We start from the raw sequence: 20216 nt of genomic DNA on the forward strand, positions 1-20216 counted from the left end.
CTTCTGGAAATTGATGCTGTTGCTATGCAACCTGTTGCTAGCTTGTTAGATAACAAATTACTAACTAAACATTTTATGATTTTGGTTGTGTGTGTAAATTCAATCTGGAGTGCCAAAGTGCGCTCTGGGCGTTCGTAAGTCTCTAGAGTGTTGTCAGACTGTCCATTCGTAAATTCAGAGCGTTTCGCTTTTGTAGCATTCAATGGCAGTCAAGCACCCTAGCTAACTGTTTAACGTTGGCTAATTACTTCCAGACACAAAAAACACCTCACTCTCACCATTTTACCCACCCTAGCACAGCTGGTTAAGCTGTTTTCATGTTATCCAGAGCGTTGGTGACTGTAACTGTACTGCTGGCAACAATATATATATATTTTTTGTTTCAACGGGTGTTGAGCGTTCGTAAATTAATCCGTTATTCTGCAGGAGAGTGCTCTGAAATCTGAGTAGATAGCCAGAATTAACAATGTCCATTGAAACTCACAATGACTCTTCCACTTGGCTAAAAATTATGTAAATAATCAAGTCAATAAACATTGGGTGGTTAGTTAGATAGCATATAGTTAATATACTGCCTGGCAAGTTCGATGTATTAGTAGCCAACTAATGTTAGGTAACTAGCTAACATACATTCTGCTGTAATGCTATGTGGTTGGTAAGGATAGCATAGCTAACAAATTGTCAGCCAACATAATGTGTAATGTAACTTATTTGAAAAATCATTACTTTATTACATTGCTCATCTTAACATTTTTCATAATTAGTTAAAGCAATGAATTTGTATCCGCTCTCGTCCGACTTCTTTGCTTCAACTGCATATTTTCCGCCATTTTCTTCGAATCTGAAAATGTTGTGAAGCCACGCTCATTTTCTGAAGTATTGTATTGTGGACCCAAAAGCACAGAAATAGTGTCCAGTGCATGTATACTTCGTATTTTGGCGAATTTAGTACGACATCCGGGAACTTTGGCATACTAACTATATCCATACTATGAGTGTCACGCCTTGGTCATAGTGTTTTGTGTTTTCGTTATATATTTTGGTCAGGCCAGGGTGTGACATGGGTTTATGTGTTGTGTTTCGTATTGGGGTTTTATAGGATTGGGATTGCTAATGATTAGGGGTGTGTCTAGTTAGGCTTGGGCTGCCTGAGGCGGTTCTCGATCAGAGTCAGGTGATTCTTGTTGTCTCTGATGGGGAACCGTATTTAGGTAGCCTGAGTTTCACTTTGTATTTCGTGGGTGATTGTTCCTGTCTTTGTGTAGTGTTCACCAGATAGGCTGTATTAGGTTTCACGTTCCGTTTGTTGTTTTCGTATTTAATAGTTATTTCATGTATCGTCATTCATTCATTAAAGAACATGAGTAACCACCACGCTGCATTTCGGTCCTCTCTTTCAACAAACGAAGAACGGCGTTACAATGAGCTATAAGCATACTGTATACTCAATTCACATCACAAATAGTGCGGTTAATATGAGTATTCAAACACAGCTTTAGGCTTTTGTTACAATGCTTGTGATAGCCTTATGGTAATACAGTACTTACATTTCTGCACTGGTGAGACTCCGTGCTTCTGCAATGATCTCTTTTAGCAGGACTGATACATCATCTGGAGACCGAGATATATAAATGTTGTTATAACAGCAAAAAATTATGCCCCACTGTGCCACTAACACAAGGATAATAGGTCAAGTATGATACTTACCCAGGTGTGTGAAAAGGTTTTTGGCGACCTGAAGCAGTGCCTATATGAACACAGACAGACACAGGAAACAGTTGAGAAGACTAGAAGCGTATTTGTGGACTAGCTAAATATCCTCACCAAGTTAGGGATCGTGATGGACAAAAGGCAGTCACTCCGAGCAAGGCTCAGTACATTGGGTGGTCAGTCCCTCAAAGTACTACTGAATTACTACATAAAACCTTGTCGCACAGTTGTGACTATGTAGAGACCTGTAGGGATTGTGAAGTGAATGTGTAGTTTACGCACTACTCAAGCTACACAAGTAGAGTTGTGTACTTTTCAGTAGGAAACAGTAGTGTTTCCAGTAGTAATCAGGTAGATTTTTATGAATTGATGTTAGTAGTAAATAAGTATCACAACACTACAGCCAGACTACGCCGGCTTTTTGCGACCACAGAAGTACACAAAACACGAAGTAGTTGGTTGTTGTTATCTAGCTACTTTTTGACAATCCTGAATGTAATCATCTTTCATTCTTCGTCATCCTGTCTTTCATTGCCCTTGTGCTGTCACCATCTGTACGTTTAACTTTCCTGTATGTTTTATGAATACTTTCATGTAGTTGTTTAGCCATTTATATAACTTTTTACCACATCAAAAAGATTGCTAGACAAAAAAGACCACTTAGCCATTAGCCATCATCCCAAACCATCTCACATGCTGTTGAGGTCAAGTGATTGTGATTGTCATCTGATGCAGCACTCCATCACTCTCCTTATTGGTCAAATAGCCCTTACACAGCCTGGAGGTGTGTTGAGTCATTGGCCTGTTGACAAACAAATGATAGTCCCACTATGCACAAACCAGATGGGATGGCGTATCGCTGCAGAATGTTGTGGTAGCCATGCTGGTTAAGTCTGCCTTGAATTCTAAATAAATCACTGACAGTGTCACCAGCAAAGCACCCCCACACCATCACACCACCTCCATGCTTCACGGTGGAAACTACACATGCGGAGATCATCCGTTCACCTACTCTCCGTCTCACAAAGACACGGTTGGAAACAAAAATCTCAAATTTGGACTCATCAGACCAAAGGACAGATTTCCATCAGTCTAATATCCATTGCTCATGTTTCTTGGCCTAAGCAAGTCTCTTCTTCTTATTGGTGTCCTTTAGTAGTGGTTTCTTTGCAGCAATTCAACCATGAAGGCCTGATTCATGCAGTCTCCTCTGAAAAGTTGATCTTGAGATGTCTGTTACTTGAACTCTGTGAAGCATTTATTTGGGCTGCAATGTCTGAGGCTGGTAACTCTGATGAACGTATCCTCTGCAGCAGAGGTAACTCTGGATCTTCCTTTCCTGTGGCGGTCCTCATGAGAGCCAGTTTCATCATAGCGCTTGATGTTTTTTTGCTACTGTACTTGAATAAACTTATCAAAGTTCTTGAAATTTCTGGATTGACTGACCTTCATCTCTTAATGTAATGAACTGTCATTTATCTTTGCTTATTTGTGCTGTTCTTGCCATAATATGGACCGTAATAGGGCCATCTTCTGTATACCACCCCTACCTTGTCACAACATAACTGATTGTCTCAAATGCATTAAGAAGGAAAGAAATTCCACAAATTAACAAGGCACACCTGTTAATTGAAATGCATTCCAGGTGACTACTTCATGAAGCTGGTTGAGAGAATGCCAAGTGTTTTCAAAGCTGTCATCGGGGCAAAGGGTGGCTACTCAAATAGAAAATATATTTTGATTATGTTTAGCACTTTTTTGGTTACTACTATGTGTTATTTCATAGTTTTGAAATCTCCACTATTAATCTACAATGTAGAAAATAGTTTTTTTTAAATAAAGGAAAACCCTTGAATGAGTAGGTGTGTCTGAACTTTTGACTGGTACTGTAAATACTATGCATGCCAGTCTCTCTTGGCTAAGAGTTTAGGAGAGACTGACTGCATCACTTCTTTTTATAATAAACGTGTCCAAATAAAAGTCCAAATTGTTTGCATAGTTAACTTACACACAGCTCTGACACACCCTTACCCCACCAGACATGCCACCAGGGGTATTTTCACAGTCTCCAAATCCAGAACACATTCAAGAAAGAGTACCATTCTGGCATGGAACTTCCTTCTATCTCATATTGCTCAAAATGAACAGCAAACCTGATTTTAAACCGATGAAGCAACATCTCACAACACAATGCCTCTCCCTTATTTGACCTAGATATGTTTTGTGTATGTACTGATATGTAGGCTATGTGTACCGTTTTTAAATTCATGTAGTTCTGTCCTTGAGCTGCTCTTGTGTCACGATCTTGGAAATGTGCTGACCAAGGCGCAGCGTGAGTATAGTTCCACATATTTATTTAAGTAAATCTAACAAAACAAAATAACAAAACGTACAAAGACCGTGAGGACGTAGTGCCCAGACACACTAACACAAACAATCAATATCCCACAAATGCAGGTGGGGAAAAAGCCTACCTAAATATGATCCCCAATTAGAGGCAAAGATTACCAGCTGTCTCTAATTGGGAACCACACAAAACACCTACCTAGAAATCTATGAACTAGATAACCCCCCCAGTCACGCTCTGACCGATGGCTCTCTATGGTCAGGGCGTGACAGTACCCAACCCCCCACCCAAAAGGTGCGGACTCCGGCCGCAAAACCTGAAACCAAATGGGGAGGGTAGGGGGGGGGGGGGGTGACTAGTGTCGGTGGCGGCTCTTTGCCCCCGCCCAAACCACAGGTCCGGCCATGGAGCCAGGTAGAATGCCATGGGCATCTGCGCAGAGGAGAACCCCGGCCATGGAGCTGGGTTGGGCACCGGCGCCGAGGAAGGCTCCGGTCATGGAGCTGAGTTGGCCGCCGTGCCTGGACTGGGCATCGGTGCAGAGGAAGGCTCCGGCCTTGGAGCTGGACTGGACGCTGTGACCTGACTGGGCCCCTGGACGCCGTGCCCGGACTGTGCCCCGGACTGGGCCCCGCTGGAGGTTCCGTACCGTGGACCGTCGCGGGAGGTTCAGGACCGTGAAACGTCACCGGAGGTTCCGGACAGTGAAACGTCGCCAGAAGCTCTGGACCGGGAACCGCCGTAGGAACCTCTGGACCGTGAACCACCGCCAGAATCTCTGGACTGTGAACCGTCGCCGGAAGCTCTGGACTGTGAACCGTCGCCTGAAGCTCTGGACTGTGAATGCGCACTGGATGCCTAGTGCGTGGAGCCGGCATTGGTGGTACCGGACTGGTGACACGCACTTCAGGGAGAGTGCAGGGAACGGGCACAGGATGTACCGGACTGGGGAGACGCACTGGAGGCCTGATGCGTAAAACCGGTGCAGATGGCACCGGACTGGTGTCACGTTCTTCAGCACACCTGTACGGCAGCATTCTCATCGCTACCACCTCTCTCCGGAATCTTTCATCAAATTCCTCCTCCAACTCCCAAACAGGCTCTGGCACTCTCTGCTGCTCGACCACCAGCTCCATGGGGTTTCTGTGGCCGTGCTCCCCGGTGTCGTCGCTGTCCTTCCATGCTCCTTGGCAACTCCCGCCAAGGAAGGGTCTCGTCTCCTCTCATGTCCTCCCAAGTCCAAAACGTCCTTACCTCATTTTCACGCTGCTTGGTCCTTTGTTGGTGGGATATTCTGTTACGATCTTGGAAATGAGCTGACCAAGGCGCAGCGTGAGTATAGTTCCACATATTTATTTAAGTAAATCTAACAAAACAAAATAACAAAACGTACAAAGACCGTGAGGACGTAGTGCCCAGACACACTAACACAAACAATCAATATCCCACAAATGCAGGTGGGGAAAAAGCCTACCTAAATTTGATCCCCAATTAGAGGTAACGATTACCAGCTGCCTCTAATTGGGAACCACACAAACCACCAACCTAGAAATCTATAAACTAGATAACCCCCCCAGTCACGCTCTGACATAAACACCATAGAGAACAGAGGGCTCTCTATGGTCAGGGTGTGACATCTTGTTTATTAATGTTCTGTATTATGTCAAGTTCCATGTTTTGTGTGGACCCCAGGAAAAGTAGCTGCTGCTTTCATAACAGCTAATGGGGATCCCAATAAAATACCAAATACACAAAAGCTCAGTAGTTACATAGTCATTAATGGGGAACTATGTAGTGATTTGGGAAGGAATAATGTAGTGTTCTCCGGTAGTGAAATGTCCCAATTTACTACATAAATCACTACTGGTTTACTATACATCTCAATAGCAATCAAGTAGTAAAACAGTACATTTTGTGCAGATCTTGTGTAGTAGTGATGAGTAGTAATTCAGTAGTACTTTTTCATGAGGGGTGCAGTCAGGTAGCGTCTCCTTACCTGGCATTCATACTTGAGTCTCTGTTCCTTTTGGAATGCCAATGTGCTGGTCAGTACTGAGGAAGTGTAGCAGAAACAGTGCTGCACTATGTGTTCATCCACTTCTGTGTGTCTGAAGAATGACAAGCACACACACATTTTACAGCAAGACACAAACCTATGCAGCTATGCAAGCACGCACACATACACTCAGACAGAAGTTTGCATGCTTATGCTAACACACACAGCTCTATACCTGTCTGCTCCTTTTTTGTTGAAGGCACAGGCAAGGGCCACAACCTTGGTGGTGGCCCGACACTCAACAGGAACACACAGCATGGAGAGAACTTCAAATCCCAGAGTGCTGTTCAGCTGCTGGTGTTCCTTCTACAGTATCAGCCCAGAGAAGAGGGAAAAGGGGCAGAGATGTAGAGGACACGACCATCAAACATATCCTAACGTACTACTGTTAACACTACAATACTGATCAGGGGACATTTCAGTGTTCTTACTTGAGTGACGTCTTGCAGAGAGATGCTCTTCCTCTTCTCCACAGCCTGACCAAGGTTGCCAAATGACAGCTGGATCACAGACAGACAGACAGACAGACAGAGTGAGGGACAGACAGACAGACAGACAGACAGACAGAGTGAGGGACAGACAGACAGACAGACAGAGTGAGGGACAGACAGACAGACAGAGTGAGGGACAGACAGACAGACAGAGTGAGGGACAGACAGACAGACAGAGTGAGGGACAGACAGACAGACAGACAGACAGACAGACAGACAGACAGACAGACAGACAGACAGACAGACAGACAGACAGACAGACAGACAGACAGACAGACAGACAGACAGACAGACAGACAGACAGAGTGAGGGACAGACAGACAGACAGAGTGAGGGACAGACAGACAGACAGACAGACAGACAGACAGACAGACAGACAGACAGACAGACAGACAGAGTGAGGGACAGACAGACAGACAGAGTGAGGGACAGACAGACAGACAGAGTGAGGGACAGACAGACAGACAGAGTGAGGGACAGACAGACAGACAGAGTGAGGGACAGACAGACAGACAGAGTGAGGGACAGACAGACAGACAGTGAGGGACAGACAGACAGACAGACAGACAGACAGACAGACAGACAGACAGACAGACAGACAGACAGACAGACAGACAGACAGACAGACAGACAGACAGACAGACAGAGTGAGGGACAGACAGACAGACAGACAGACAGACAGACAGACAGACAGACAGACAGACAGACAGACAGACAGACAGACAGACAGAGTGAGGGACAGACAGACAGAGTGAGGGACAGACAGACAGACAGACAGACAGAGTGAGGGACAGACAGACAGACAGACAGACAGACAGACAGACAGACAGACAGACAGACAGACAGACAGACAGACAGACAGACAGACAGACAGACAGACAGACAGACAGACAGACAGACAGACAGAGAGAGAGAGAGAGAGAGAGAGAGAGAGAGAGAGAGAGAGTCAGGGGCACAGGTGGTAATGTCAGAGGGATAGAAGGGTTGTGTTGTATAACTTACAGGGAAACTGATCTCCGCCTTCAGAACCTTGTCTCCAACTACCTGAGGAATAACAAAGACATCTAACAAACTTGTTTTTGTTTGAATTTTTGCACTTTTGCGTCATTTTAGAATATTGAATATTGTGTGTGTACATGTGTACCTGACAGAACAGCTGTTGGTTATCCTCTGATACCAGAAGTAAACAGCAGCACAAGGAATGAGTCTGCGCCTCCAGCTGTGAAAACAACAATACAACCGATTCAGTCAAACAGTCACTCTGTGTATCAATCAAATGATCAACCAGCTTCTATAAATCAGTTTATTTCTGGTTCTGGACTCACATAACGGATTACTTTTAGTTGGAGGGTGGCAGCGTCCAGGTCATACAGCTCTCCTATAGTAGACAGTGAAAGAATCAACAAAGTCTTTACACATAGTAATATATTATTAACTACTATTATCCAATATACTCAACAATGACGAGTCTATAGACGGCAGAACACAAGTGCTGGGCCCCATCGCACTATCATACCACAAAGCCTCAGGATCTGATGGTCCAGTGCACTGTAGTCCACATCAGGTGTGGTCCTCCTGGTCAGGGATAGATATGATTTCCTGTTGACCTCTAACCCCTGGGTGAGCCTTTGACCCTGCAGGGCCTGGACTCTCTTACAGGCTATGGTGACCTGTGAGGAAAATCAGAGTTGTACCAGCAGTAGGCCTGCTGTCTCAGAATGTGATCGTATTAAAGGACTGGTGGGTCTGGAGAAGGACACTTCAGACTCACATGTCTCTCCAGTACATCAAGGCTTTGTTCCTGAGCTTTAGTGGGCTGTGTACAGCAAACCTTTCAGAATAGAGAAGACACCATGTAACAGGCAGTCATATTAAAGTGATATCTTTGATAATGTAAGGCAGAGAGGTGAGAGGGTTATGAGGGCGGAAGGTTGCAGTTAATAGCGTTAGGCCAGTAACAGAAAGGTTGCTGGTTTGAATCCCTGAGTCGACTAGGTGAACATCTATCGATGTGCCCTTGAGCAAGGCACTTAACCCTAGTCACTAAATGTAAATGATGAGGAGCATGCTCACCAAGAGGAGGGCGGTAGTTACACCCTGGTCCAGGATTGGAATGATCAACACTGTGGTGGACGTGCAGAAGATAGATGGGAAAATGATTGGGTAGAGAGGAGGAAAGTATTAGCCAGGAGGAGGACTGTGGACTGTTTTGAACTCTCTCAAATCTTTTAGAGTATAGTTGCTGTTGCTCATCCTGCAACACAGCCAGATACACAAACACACACCTCTTTTGTCCTGCTGCAGTGGCTCTGTTAGTCTCTCTCTCTGTTGCTCCTGCAGCTCTGAGGAAGGAAGTCCTTCACACTGTACTCTCCTCTGCTGGACAACCACATCCCTTAGAAAGACAGAGATTTTATTGATTTAGGAACATCACAAACAATGTCACTAGAGTGAAAATGAAGACTGAATTAGTACGGTCTGAAGTACAGGTCAACTGGGCACCAGATCAGCCCTGCCGATTACCTGAGTCTCCCCTCCTTCGGTAGCTCATGGGGTGGTTCTTCACACCACAAGCGTCCTGTCTCTGCATCCAATAGATAGATGTATACACTGTCCTATAATAGAGAGAGGGGGAGGGCAGCCTGTTAGAGGGGGGAGAAAATATGGTTGTAAAAAATGTTTTGTAACATTATTTGGTCAAACATGTTCAAGTGGATGGTCAACCCTCACCCAGGGAGAATACAGTATGGTGCTGAATAGGATGGAGACAGACCATATATATAAATCATGATGGAGACGGTAGATACACACCACTTCATAAAAGACAGTCTGGAGAGCCTCTCTGATGGCATCCTGCAGGGAAGAGGAGTCTGTGACTGAGGCCAGTTGGAGCAATGCATACTGGGAAATAAAATAAGGGGAAAGAATAATTAATACTGTAGTGACTTTGATGCACAGATACACAGAGAAGAAGGAGGTGGAGGAATGGGCTCTGGATGTTACTCACACAGAGCTGCCTCTCCAGTAGCTCATATTCACTGGAGACACATGCACTGTAGAGTACAGCCAGACCGACCAGTGACACTTACAACACACTCACCATTACATCAATCAATGCAGTATATTAGGCCTTATCTCAAAGGATGTAGCTGGGTCAATTCTCTAACTGTCAAACTGTGACTGACAACCCAACACTCCGCCTCCAATTGTAAGACAGAATATTAAGTAAATTAAAGTAGATTATGTTATATTCATTGCATTGTCAAAGGACATTCTGTGTTCCTTTATAATTTATCTAAATTATGGAAATTGGTTTTAATATTGTTTGATAGCTGTATTTTTTGCAATGACAACAGTTTAATGTTTACATGCACAGTGAATGCCCTGGAGAGGGTGCCTGTTTTATAGTGCCTTGTATCAGCTCGCGCACACATGTACACATGCTTACACACACACTTGTCACACAGGCAACCTTCACTTGCCTTAGAGTAAATTACAAACAGGTCTGGAGAAACAACTTCATCATACACAGTGATACTCCTTAATCCCAGAAACCAGCGTGTGCTCAGTTAAACATAAAAAAACTAAAAGCATAGGCCTCCCGGGTGGCGCAGTGGTCTAGGGCACTGCATCGCAGCGCTAGCTGTGCCACCAGCTAGCACCAGAGACAGGCTCTGTTGCAGCCGGCCGCGACCAGGTGGTCCGTGGGGCGACGCACAATTGACCTAGCGTCGTCCGGGTTAGGGAGGGTTTGGCCGGTAGGGATATCCTTGTCTCATCGTGCACCAGCGACTCCTGTGGCAGGCCGGGCACAGTGTGTGCCAACCAAGCCTCCGGGTTGGATGCGCGCTGTGTTAAGAAGCAGTGCGGCTTGGTTGGGTTGTGTTTCGGAGGACGCATGGCTTTCGACCTTCGTCTCTCCCGAGCCCGTATGGGAGTTGTAGCGATGAGACAAGATAGTAATTACTAACAATTGGATACCACGAAATTGGGGAGAAAAGGGAGTAAAACATTTTTAAATAATAGAAAATTATAATAAACTTAAAGCATTTGTATGTGGGACAAATAAGTTGAGGTGACTAAACTGCTTGGAGAACCCTGTATTGTAAACTGTCATGGTCAAAACATGTTGATACAACAGTAGGTAGCAATGGGAAAAGTCTCTCCATAATAAAGAGCTGTCCTGCCTTTTTAACAAGATAGGTCCTACAGGCCCTAGTTTTGTTGCAGCTGGACTACTGTTCAGTCATATGGTCAGGGGCCACAAAGAAGGACCCTTGGAAAATTACAATTAGCTCAGAACAGGGCAGCACGGCCGGCCCTTAAATGTACATATGGAGCTAACATTAATAATATGCATGTCAATCTCTCATGGCTCAAAATGGAGGAGAGATTGACTTCATCACTACTTGTTTGTGTAAGAAGTGTTGACATGTTGAAAGCACCCTAGGTGTCTGTTTAAACTACTAGCACACAGCTCAGACACCCATGCATACCCCACAAGACATGCCACCAGGTCCCTTCACAGTCCCCAAGTCAAGAACAGACTACGGAAGGCGCACAGTACTACATAGAGCCATGGCTACATGGAACTCTATTTCACATCAGGTAACTGATGCAAGCAGATAAAAATACACCGTATGGAACAGTGGGGACTGTGAAGAGACACACACAGGTTCAGACACACATACACATGATAAGACACGCACTCTACACACACGTACACATGGATTTTGTATTGTAGATATGTGGTAGTAGAGCAGTGGCCTGAGGGAACACACTTAATGTGTTGTGAAAAGTGTTAAGAAATGTCATATTTTAAATTGTATATATATAACTGCATTAATGTTGCTGGACCCCAGGAGCTGCCTTGGCAGCATCTACTGTAATGGGGATCCTCAATAAATACAAATACAAAAACGGCATCCCTTTTGTAAAACGTGCTATGCTGATTGAGCTATGTTGCTGAACCTGATTCAGTAGTGTCTTGCTTGGCAACGTCTTTCAACACTATCACTTTTCTCAGAGCCCTTCGGAGGAGCAGAGCAAACATGACCTCTCCCTCTAGTGTCTGTGGAATGTACGTCATATAGGGGTGTCTCAGGTAAATAACAGCACAGGAAGTAATAGTGTTTGTGCTTCCATAGCAGCATCTGGTGTTTACCCTCTTTATCTTACAAGTGTGAGGAATTTCTGATGCAAATGCTACTGACGTTGGAGTTATTTTACAGGCAGCAACACGTACCTGTGCACTCCTAAACATTGTGAATAAGGGAGGAAAACACACGCACACAGATGCACATGCACACACCCAGGGTGAGTCAGACAAAGGTCATCTGAACCACCCCAGCACCCATTGCGTGTGGAGTCATGTGTCTGCTGGTTGAATTGATCTATGCTAAAGTTCACAGTAACCTTATGGAGAATATAAGCACCAAGTAATCACATCACCTGGAATCAATAGGATTCCTCCTACACTATATGGCAGGCCAATCTGCTTTACAATACGCCCTCCCTAAGTCTGCCCTAGTTTTCTGTGTCCCAGTCTTGTTTCAGTGTGTCTCATTTATCTATAGCCTACTTCACACATCTCACATGAACAACTTCCTGACATGTGACCTATTTTCAGTACATTTATATACACATAGTACCAAACATAAAGCAGATACAGCGAACAAAGGCCCAATGACGCCAAAGCAGGAAGACGTATGAATCCTATTATATACAATATAATCCTATTTCTCCACCAGAGTGGAGACTAATGGGAGCAAACTTACAAGACACCTCGCTACTGTTTATAGGACAAAGTCTGAACACTGTCTAAAGATAAACACTAAGGTGGACTCATTTACCTTGTGTGCGTGGGTGTGTGCGTGCCTGCATGTGTGTGTGTGTATATAAAATCAGGAAGGTAATGCTCACTCATTCGTTGCAGTAGGTCTTGCCTGCATGGTCTTGTTCAGTAATTTTCTCATCCAACACCTTTACCAGCCAACTCTGACTTAAGCTGCAGCAGTCAAGAAATATGATCAGGCTTATGTTGAGATTTCCTTTCCCCCATCTTTTTCTTAAAGGGTTTGAAGTGTGTTTGCCAGCAATGATACTGTTAGTATTGCTTATGAAATGACAGAGGAGAGACTTTTCAATTCTGCTCAAACTCAGACAAAGACAGATGTCACCTTCAGGCTGGCCTGCCATTGCCCCAGGTCAAAGGTCAAATGTTAAGAGGCAGCTCAGGAGTTAAAGCAGCACTGTATTCTAAAGCAGATTGGCCTGGGAGTGACAAAGAAGGGCCCTGCTTGTTAAAATTGACAGAGTGGGGGGAAGGAAAGCGCATGTGAGCGACAGAGAGAAAAAGAGTGAGAGAGAGCATTACGTACATAGCTATGAGAACATAATTTCACAGTCATTTCAGTGCATTAAACCCATATCTGAATGCGTCATAAGGAGGATAAATAGGGGGAAATTCACAGTACCACCGTCTGCCTACGTAAGCTACTAGCTTCTTAATCTCCTGGGAAGTTTCTGTAAACTCCATGTTTAGTTTAATACAGAGACCTCTTTCATCACATCAAGATAATGACAGTGGCACACAGACATGCCAAAACATCCACACCATCCTCACAGGAGTGTCAACACTATTACTCTAACCTGTATTCATTTGCTTGGCAGATACACTTATCTCTGGAGTCAAACATCTGTCTTTTAACCTTTACGTATGACAGGTAGCTCACTCACAATCTGCTATTTTCATCAGTTTATTACATACACATGGTGCTATCTGCTGCTAATATGTTATAGTGTGTTAGGGGGTGTTCAGACCTTTTGGTTCAGCATTAAGCCATTGGAGGACTGCCTGAAAACACTGTGACTGAGCAATCTGAGGGGTTCATATAGAAATGTACAGTGCATTCGGAAAGTATTCAGACACCTTGACTCCCCCCCCCCCCCCCCCCAAATGACTTTACAGCCTTATTCTAAAATGTATTCAATAAAAAATGTTCCACATCAATCTACACACAATACCCCATAATGACAAAGTGAAAACAGGTTTTTTGAAATTTGGGCAAATGTATTAAGTATAAAAAACCTGAAAAACCTATTGACTTGTTAATTGTTTACTCCATGTGTAACTCTTTGTTGTATGCTCACACTGCTATGCTTTATCTTGGCCAGGTCGCAGTTGCAAATGAGAACTTGTTCTCAACTAGCCTACCTGGTTAAATAAAGGTGAAATAAAAAATAAAATAAATATAGATAAGTATTCATACCCTTTGCTATGAGACTCGAAATTGAACTCAGGGGCATCCTGTTTCCATTGATCATCATTGAGATGTTTCTACAAATTGATTGGAGTCTACCTGTAAATTCAGTAGATTGGACAAGACTTGGAAAGGCACACACCTGTCTATATATAAGGTCCAACAGTTGACAGTGCATATCAGAGCAAAAACCAAGCCATGAGGTCGATGGAATTGTCCATAGAGCTCCGAGACAGGATTATGTCGAGGCACAGATCTGGCGAAGGGTACCAAAACATTTCTGCAGCATTGAAGGCCCCCAAGAACACAGTGGCCTCCATCATTCTTAAATGGAAGAAGTTTGGAACCACCAAAACTCTTCCTAGAGCTGTCCGCCCGGCCAAACAGAGCAATCGGGGGAGAAGGGCCTTGGTCAGGGAGGTGACCAAGAACCCGATGGTCACTCTGACAAAGCTCCAGAGTTCCTCCAGAAGGACAACAATCTCTGCAGCACTCCACCCACCAACCAGGCCTTTATGGTAGAGTGGCCAGATGGAAGCCACTCCTCAGTAAAAGGCACGACAGCCTGCTTAGAGTTTACCAAAAGGTGCCTAACGGACTCTCAGCCCATAAACAAGATTCTTTGGTCTGATGAAACCAAGATTGAACTCTTTGGCCTGAATGCCAAGTGTCACATCTGGAGGAAACCTGGCACCATCCCTACTGTGAAGCATGGTAAGGGCAGCATCATGCTGCAGGGATGACTAGGAGACTAGTCAGGATTGAGGGAAAGCTGAACATAGGAATGTAGAGAGAGATACTTGATGAAAACCTGCTCCAGAGCGCTGAGGACCTCAGACTGGTGCGATGGTTCACCTTCCAACAGGACAACGACCCTAAGCACACAGCCAAGTCAACGCAGGAGTGGCTTCAGGACAAGTCTCTGAATGTCATTGAGTGGTCCAGCCAGAGCCCAGACTTGAACCCGATCAAACATCTCTGGAGAGACCTGAAAATGGCTGTGCAGTGACACACCCCAACCAACCCGACAGAGCTTGAGAGGATCTGCAGAGAAGAATGGGAGAAACTCCCCAAATACAGGTGTGCCAAGCTTGTAGGGTCATACCCAAGAAGAATCTAGGCTGTAATCACTGCCAAAGTTGCTTCAACAAAGTACTGGGTAAAGGGTCTGAATACTTATGTAAATGTGATATCAGTTATTGTTTTTTATAAAAATTTGCTAAAATTCTATAAAAACATAATTTGCTTTCATTATGGGGTATTGTGTGTAGTTTGATGAATATTATTATATTTTAAATCCATTTTAGAATATGGCTGTAATGTAACAAAATGTGGAAAAAGTCAAGGGGTCTGAATACTTTCCGAATGCACAATTTGCCAGCACTTGAATTTGTCTCGGGCCTAACAACACCTGTGCCATTATATCCTCCAAACACAGCTTCTCTGGCATAATCACTTACATATAGTATAGTAGTAAAAGTTGCTTGTTTGAGTGGTTCTCAGCTTCATTCCATGTGAATAAGAGAGAAGATCGTAAGAGAATGTACCCTAGTACGGATGGATATAAATCAGCTATGCAGATTTAGGAACTTCATCTAAACAGGAAAGTCTGAATCTATATAAACAATGTTGTCAAGGGCTTAATGGGATGACAGAAGAGAGATAAACACAGTGCCTCTCACCCCCAGCCTCCACTGTAGTCAGACAAACAATGTTTGTTGGTATCATTAAACAACAGTTTAGGAACTTCATCTAGATGAAGATGAAGGATGGCCTGCTGATTCAGCTGTATATGAATGGGCCCAGATTGATTAGCAGCATGCTAGTTGTGGCCCGGAAATACCTTCCCTATTTTTACACAATTGCATGCGCACAGAGTGCGTCAGAGAGCTGACACTGACAGTAAAAAACACTGATTGACACCCTCACCCCAACTGTGCTTTGACAAGCTGCTCAACTGCCAACACCAGCCTTCCATCGGACCTGTCTCCATTTGCAAACAAGGCTCTGGAGGGTGTTAGTTAGAGCTGAGCATCACCCACATTAAGAGGCACCCCACTGATAAGTGCTGTGGACAAACAGGAAAAGCATCACAGAGTTCAGAGTCGTGCACCACTGTGGCATCACTAATGAGCAGACTCAACATGGGGTTCTTTGGGCTTGACACTCAACAACATCCCTGATTATCTCTGAGGCTGAGCAGCCATGACCTCATGCATAGACACAGGCCTGCCTGCCTGTCTGTCAGTTAGCATGGAAGACCAACTGAGACTGTCAGTCAGAGTACTCATGGGAGGATTACTGTGGACATAGTCAGCTGTTACAGAGCTGAGTGGGGAGAAGGGAAGTCAATGATATGAGTTCTACACTCTCCCAAACAAAGATGAATCCATTGCTCTGTTAACTTTCTGAGAGACTTCAAAAGAGAATCAATACACATTTGCCCTCAATACACATTTCAATTGATGATGTGGTTGGTGAAACATTGCTTCTTGAAAGTCCTTTAACTGGAAAACCTGACTGTTGACATACAACAGGCCAATGAAAAAAATACCAAAGGAAAGTTTTGAGTGGATTTTCCCTAAAATATCAAGTCTAATATGGGGTGGCCCTAATGTCGTTGCTGCTGTACTAAGTATGCTGTTCATCCTGGACAATGAGCTCTATCCTGTAGGGAGAGTAATTTTCAAAAAAGCTTAAAGATGGCGCTGACAGAGAGGGCTGCCTCGCTTCTAGTTCTTAGGAAACTTTGCAGTAGTTTGCTTTTTATGTATTATTTCTAACATTTTTAGCCCAGAAAATGTTATGTGATATTGCATACAGCCGGGAAGAACTATTGGATATCAGAGTGGCGGTACCTCACCAACACTGCCAGCATTACGACCAGGAATATGACTTTCCTGAAGCGGATCCTTTGTTCGCACCACCCAGGGCAATTTAACTGATTCCAGAGACTGGCCCAAAACAACGCTGGCGAATGAGAGGTACTCAGAGCGGTCTTCTAGCCCGATTATGGAGGTGCGCAAACCACCAACCGCTTCCGAGTATATTACTCACTGTTCAGTCCCTGGATAATAAAGTTGATGAGCTCAGGGCAAGAGAGACATCAGGGATTGTAACATTCTCTGTTTTACAGAAACATGGCTCTCTCAGGATATACTGTGGGAGCCTGTCCAGCCATTTGGATTCTCAGTTCATCGCGCCGACAGGAATAAACGCCTCTCTGGGGGTGTATGTTTCATGATTAACGACTCATGGGGTAATTGTGATAACATACAGGAACTCAAGTACTTTTGTTCACCTGACCTAGAATACCTCACAATCAAATGCCAACCGTATTATCGCCCAAGAGAATTCTCTTAGATTATAGTCACAGCCGTGTATATCCCCCCTCAAGCCAATACCACGACGGCCCTCAAGGAACTTCACTGGGCTTTATGCAAACTGGAAACATTATATCCTGAGGATGCATTTATTGTAGCTGAGGATTTTAACAAAGCAAATTTGAGAAAAGGGATGCCTAAATTGTATCAGCATATCGACTGTAGTACTCGCGTTGCTAAAACACTCAACCACAGTTATTCAAACTTACGGGATGCGAGGCCCTCCCCCGCCCTTCTTTTGGAAAATCTGACCACCACTCCATTTTGCTCCTCCTTACCTATAGGCAGACACTCAAACAGGAAGTACCCGTGCTAATGACTGTTCAACGCTGGTCTGATCGGAATCCACGCTTCAAGATTGTTTTGATCATGAGGACTGGGATATGTTCCGGGTAGCTTCCGAGAATAATATTCACGAATACACTGAGACGGTGACTGAGTTTATCAGGAAGTGTATAGGAGATGTTGTAACCACTGTGACTATTAAAACCTAGCCTAATCAGAAACTGTGGACAGATAGCAGCATTTGCGCAAAACCGCTTTTAACCATGGCAAGGTGACTAGGAATATGGCAAAATGCAAATAGAGTAATCATTCCCTCTGCAAGGCAATCAAACAGGTAACACATCAGTATAGAGACAAAGTGGAGTCGCAATTCAACGGCTCAGTCACGAGACTTGGCAGGGTCTACAGACAATCACGGACTACAAAAGGAAAACCAGCCACGTCGCGGACACCAACATCTTGCTTCCGGACAAGCTAAACACCTTCTTTGCCCCTTTGAGGATAACACAGTGCCACTGACGCAGCCCGCTACCAAGGACTGTGGGCTCTCCTTCTCCGTGGCCGAGTTGAGTAAGACATTTAAACTTGTTAACCTTTGCAGGGCTGCTGTCCCAGACGTAATCCCTAGCCGCGTCCTGGCTGGTGTGTTTACGGACATATTCAATCTCTCCCTATCGCAGTCTGATGCCACACATGCTTCAAGATGTCAACCATTGTTCCTGTACCCAAGAATGCAACGGTAACTGAATTAAATGACTATCGCCCCGTAGCACTTACTTCTGTCATCATAAAGTGCTTTGAGAGGCTAGTCAAGGATCATATCACCTTCACCTTGTTGCCACCATGCTGTGTTGTCATGTGTTGCTGCCTTGCTATGTGTTTGTCTCAGGTCTCTCTTTATGTAGTGTTGTGTTGTCTCTCTTGTTGTGATGTGTTTCGTGACTTGTCAGGGGATTCCAAAATAATTCATGTTCCCCTTCTGTCTGGCTTCCATCACAGGTGACTGTTAACAGGTGACTACATTAACAGGTGTTCAGCGTGCTCTATCTCCCTCCTTTCATCACATAAATACACAGACAAAGAGACAGATACACACATATACACTCCACGTTGCCATCAGTAAAGCATGAACCATTTGACCAACCGGCACAGCCAACTAAACAGCACAGCCAATCCAGAAGCATCTACAAATCAGCTGAGCATTGAACATGTAAATACCTCCAACTCTGAACATGAGGGAACCATCTCTCTCTCACAGGGATTGGCTCACTACTGCATGTCAAATGATTTCAGCTGAAATGTGACTGACAGCTGTCTCTATGGTGTCCGATCATACAGTATCTCACAGACACACAAGCCAGTCCTATAGTTCTTAGAGTGCAGACACATGCAGTGGTGGTAAAGTACTGAAGTACAAATACTTGAAAGAACTACTTAAGTAGTTTTTTTTGTGGTATCTGTACTTTACTATTTATATTTTTGACAACTTTTAGTTTTACTCCACTACATTCCTAAATAAATGAATATATGTTTTACTCCATACATTTTCTATGACACCCAAAAGTACTTGTTACATTTTGAATGCTTAGCAAGACGGGACAATGGTCCAATTCACGTACTTATCAAGAGAACATCCCTGATCATCCGTACAACCTCTGATCTGGCAGACTCACTAAACACAAATGCTTCGTTTGTAAATTATGTTGGAGTGCTCCCCTGGCTATCCGTAAATTTAAAAAGCACAAAAATCTTTCTGTCAGGTTTGCTTAATATAGGGAAATTATTTTTACTTTTACTTTTGATACTTACATATATTTTAGCAATTGCATGTACTTTTGATACTTAAGTATATTTCAAACCAAATACTTTTAGACTTTTACTCAAGTGGTATTTTACTGGGTGACTTTCACTTTTTCTTGAGTCATTTTCCATTAAAGTGTCTTTACTTTTACTCAAGTTTGACAATGGATACTTTTTCAGCTACTGGACACGTGGCAGGAGGCTGGAACACTTTTTACTACTGTATGTCCTGGGGCTAGAAGAAGGAAGATAAGGGAAAGGAGAGCAGAGTCTTACCTGTACGGAGTTTGAATATGGCCCTCTCTCCTCCACCGGCGGGAACACCTGCCGTCCCCCTCCCCTGAAGAAGCGAAAGAGGGCAATAAGAACCCCCTGCAGCATACCTGTGTTTCTATAGCGCCCTCCTCTCCCTCTTTATCACTTTCTTTATCTCTATGTTTCGTTTTCTATTTGTCTCTCTCTGTCTTTCAGCCACTAACCCTACGTCTCTATCAGTCTCCTTGGCTCTCTTCCTCTAACACTCTCCTGGTTGTCAGTGGAGACAGAGTCTCAGTACATAAACAAGCCTAACCATATCTACACATGCTCCAGGCTTCTCACTCTCTCCTTTTCCCTCTCTCTTTCTCTCTCTCAAGTCTCTCTTCAAATCTCCTCCTCCCTAACTCTCTCTCTACTCTGCCCTGCCCCCCTTCTCTCTGGTCCTCTGTCGCTCAATTGGTAAATTATGGATCTTGCAACGCCAGTACAGTGGGTATGATTCCCGGGACCACCCACAAGTAAAAATGTTGGCATTCATGTCTGTAATTTGCTTTGGATGAAAGCAACTGGTAAATGGAATATATATTACAGTACTGTGTGTGGTTATTATGTTGTGTGTGCCTG

General features: G+C 44.1%; 1 protein-coding gene across 1 annotated transcript in view; it reads right to left on the reverse strand.

The window, feature by feature from the left end:
- Nucleotides 1–19974, reverse strand: part of LOC109891782 (cGMP-dependent 3',5'-cyclic phosphodiesterase-like) — a 32816-nt gene extending 12842 nt beyond the window's left edge. The window contains exons 1-15 of the mRNA XM_031826555.1: nt 19611–19974; nt 9416–9505; nt 9128–9219; nt 8890–8999; nt 8678–8727; nt 8376–8435; nt 8121–8274; nt 7930–7982; nt 7749–7823; nt 7607–7648; nt 6545–6613; nt 6289–6419; nt 6054–6165; nt 1708–1747; nt 1548–1611 (exon numbers count right to left, since the gene is read on the reverse strand). Coding sequence (XP_031682415.1) covers nt 1548–1611; nt 1708–1747; nt 6054–6165; nt 6289–6419; nt 6545–6613; nt 7607–7648; nt 7749–7823; nt 7930–7982; nt 8121–8274; nt 8376–8435; nt 8678–8727; nt 8890–8999; nt 9128–9219; nt 9416–9505; nt 19611–19715 — 1247 coding nt within the window. The 5' untranslated portion in view covers nt 19716–19974. The remainder of the gene's footprint in view (nt 1–1547; nt 1612–1707; nt 1748–6053; nt 6166–6288; nt 6420–6544; nt 6614–7606; nt 7649–7748; nt 7824–7929; nt 7983–8120; nt 8275–8375; nt 8436–8677; nt 8728–8889; nt 9000–9127; nt 9220–9415; nt 9506–19610) is intronic.
- Between the last annotated feature and the right edge of the window lie 242 nt (nt 19975–20216).

This window comes from Oncorhynchus kisutch, linkage group LG6 (genome assembly GCF_002021735.2).
Source record: "Oncorhynchus kisutch isolate 150728-3 linkage group LG6, Okis_V2, whole genome shotgun sequence".
Taxonomy (NCBI): Eukaryota; Metazoa; Chordata; class Actinopteri; order Salmoniformes; family Salmonidae; genus Oncorhynchus; species Oncorhynchus kisutch.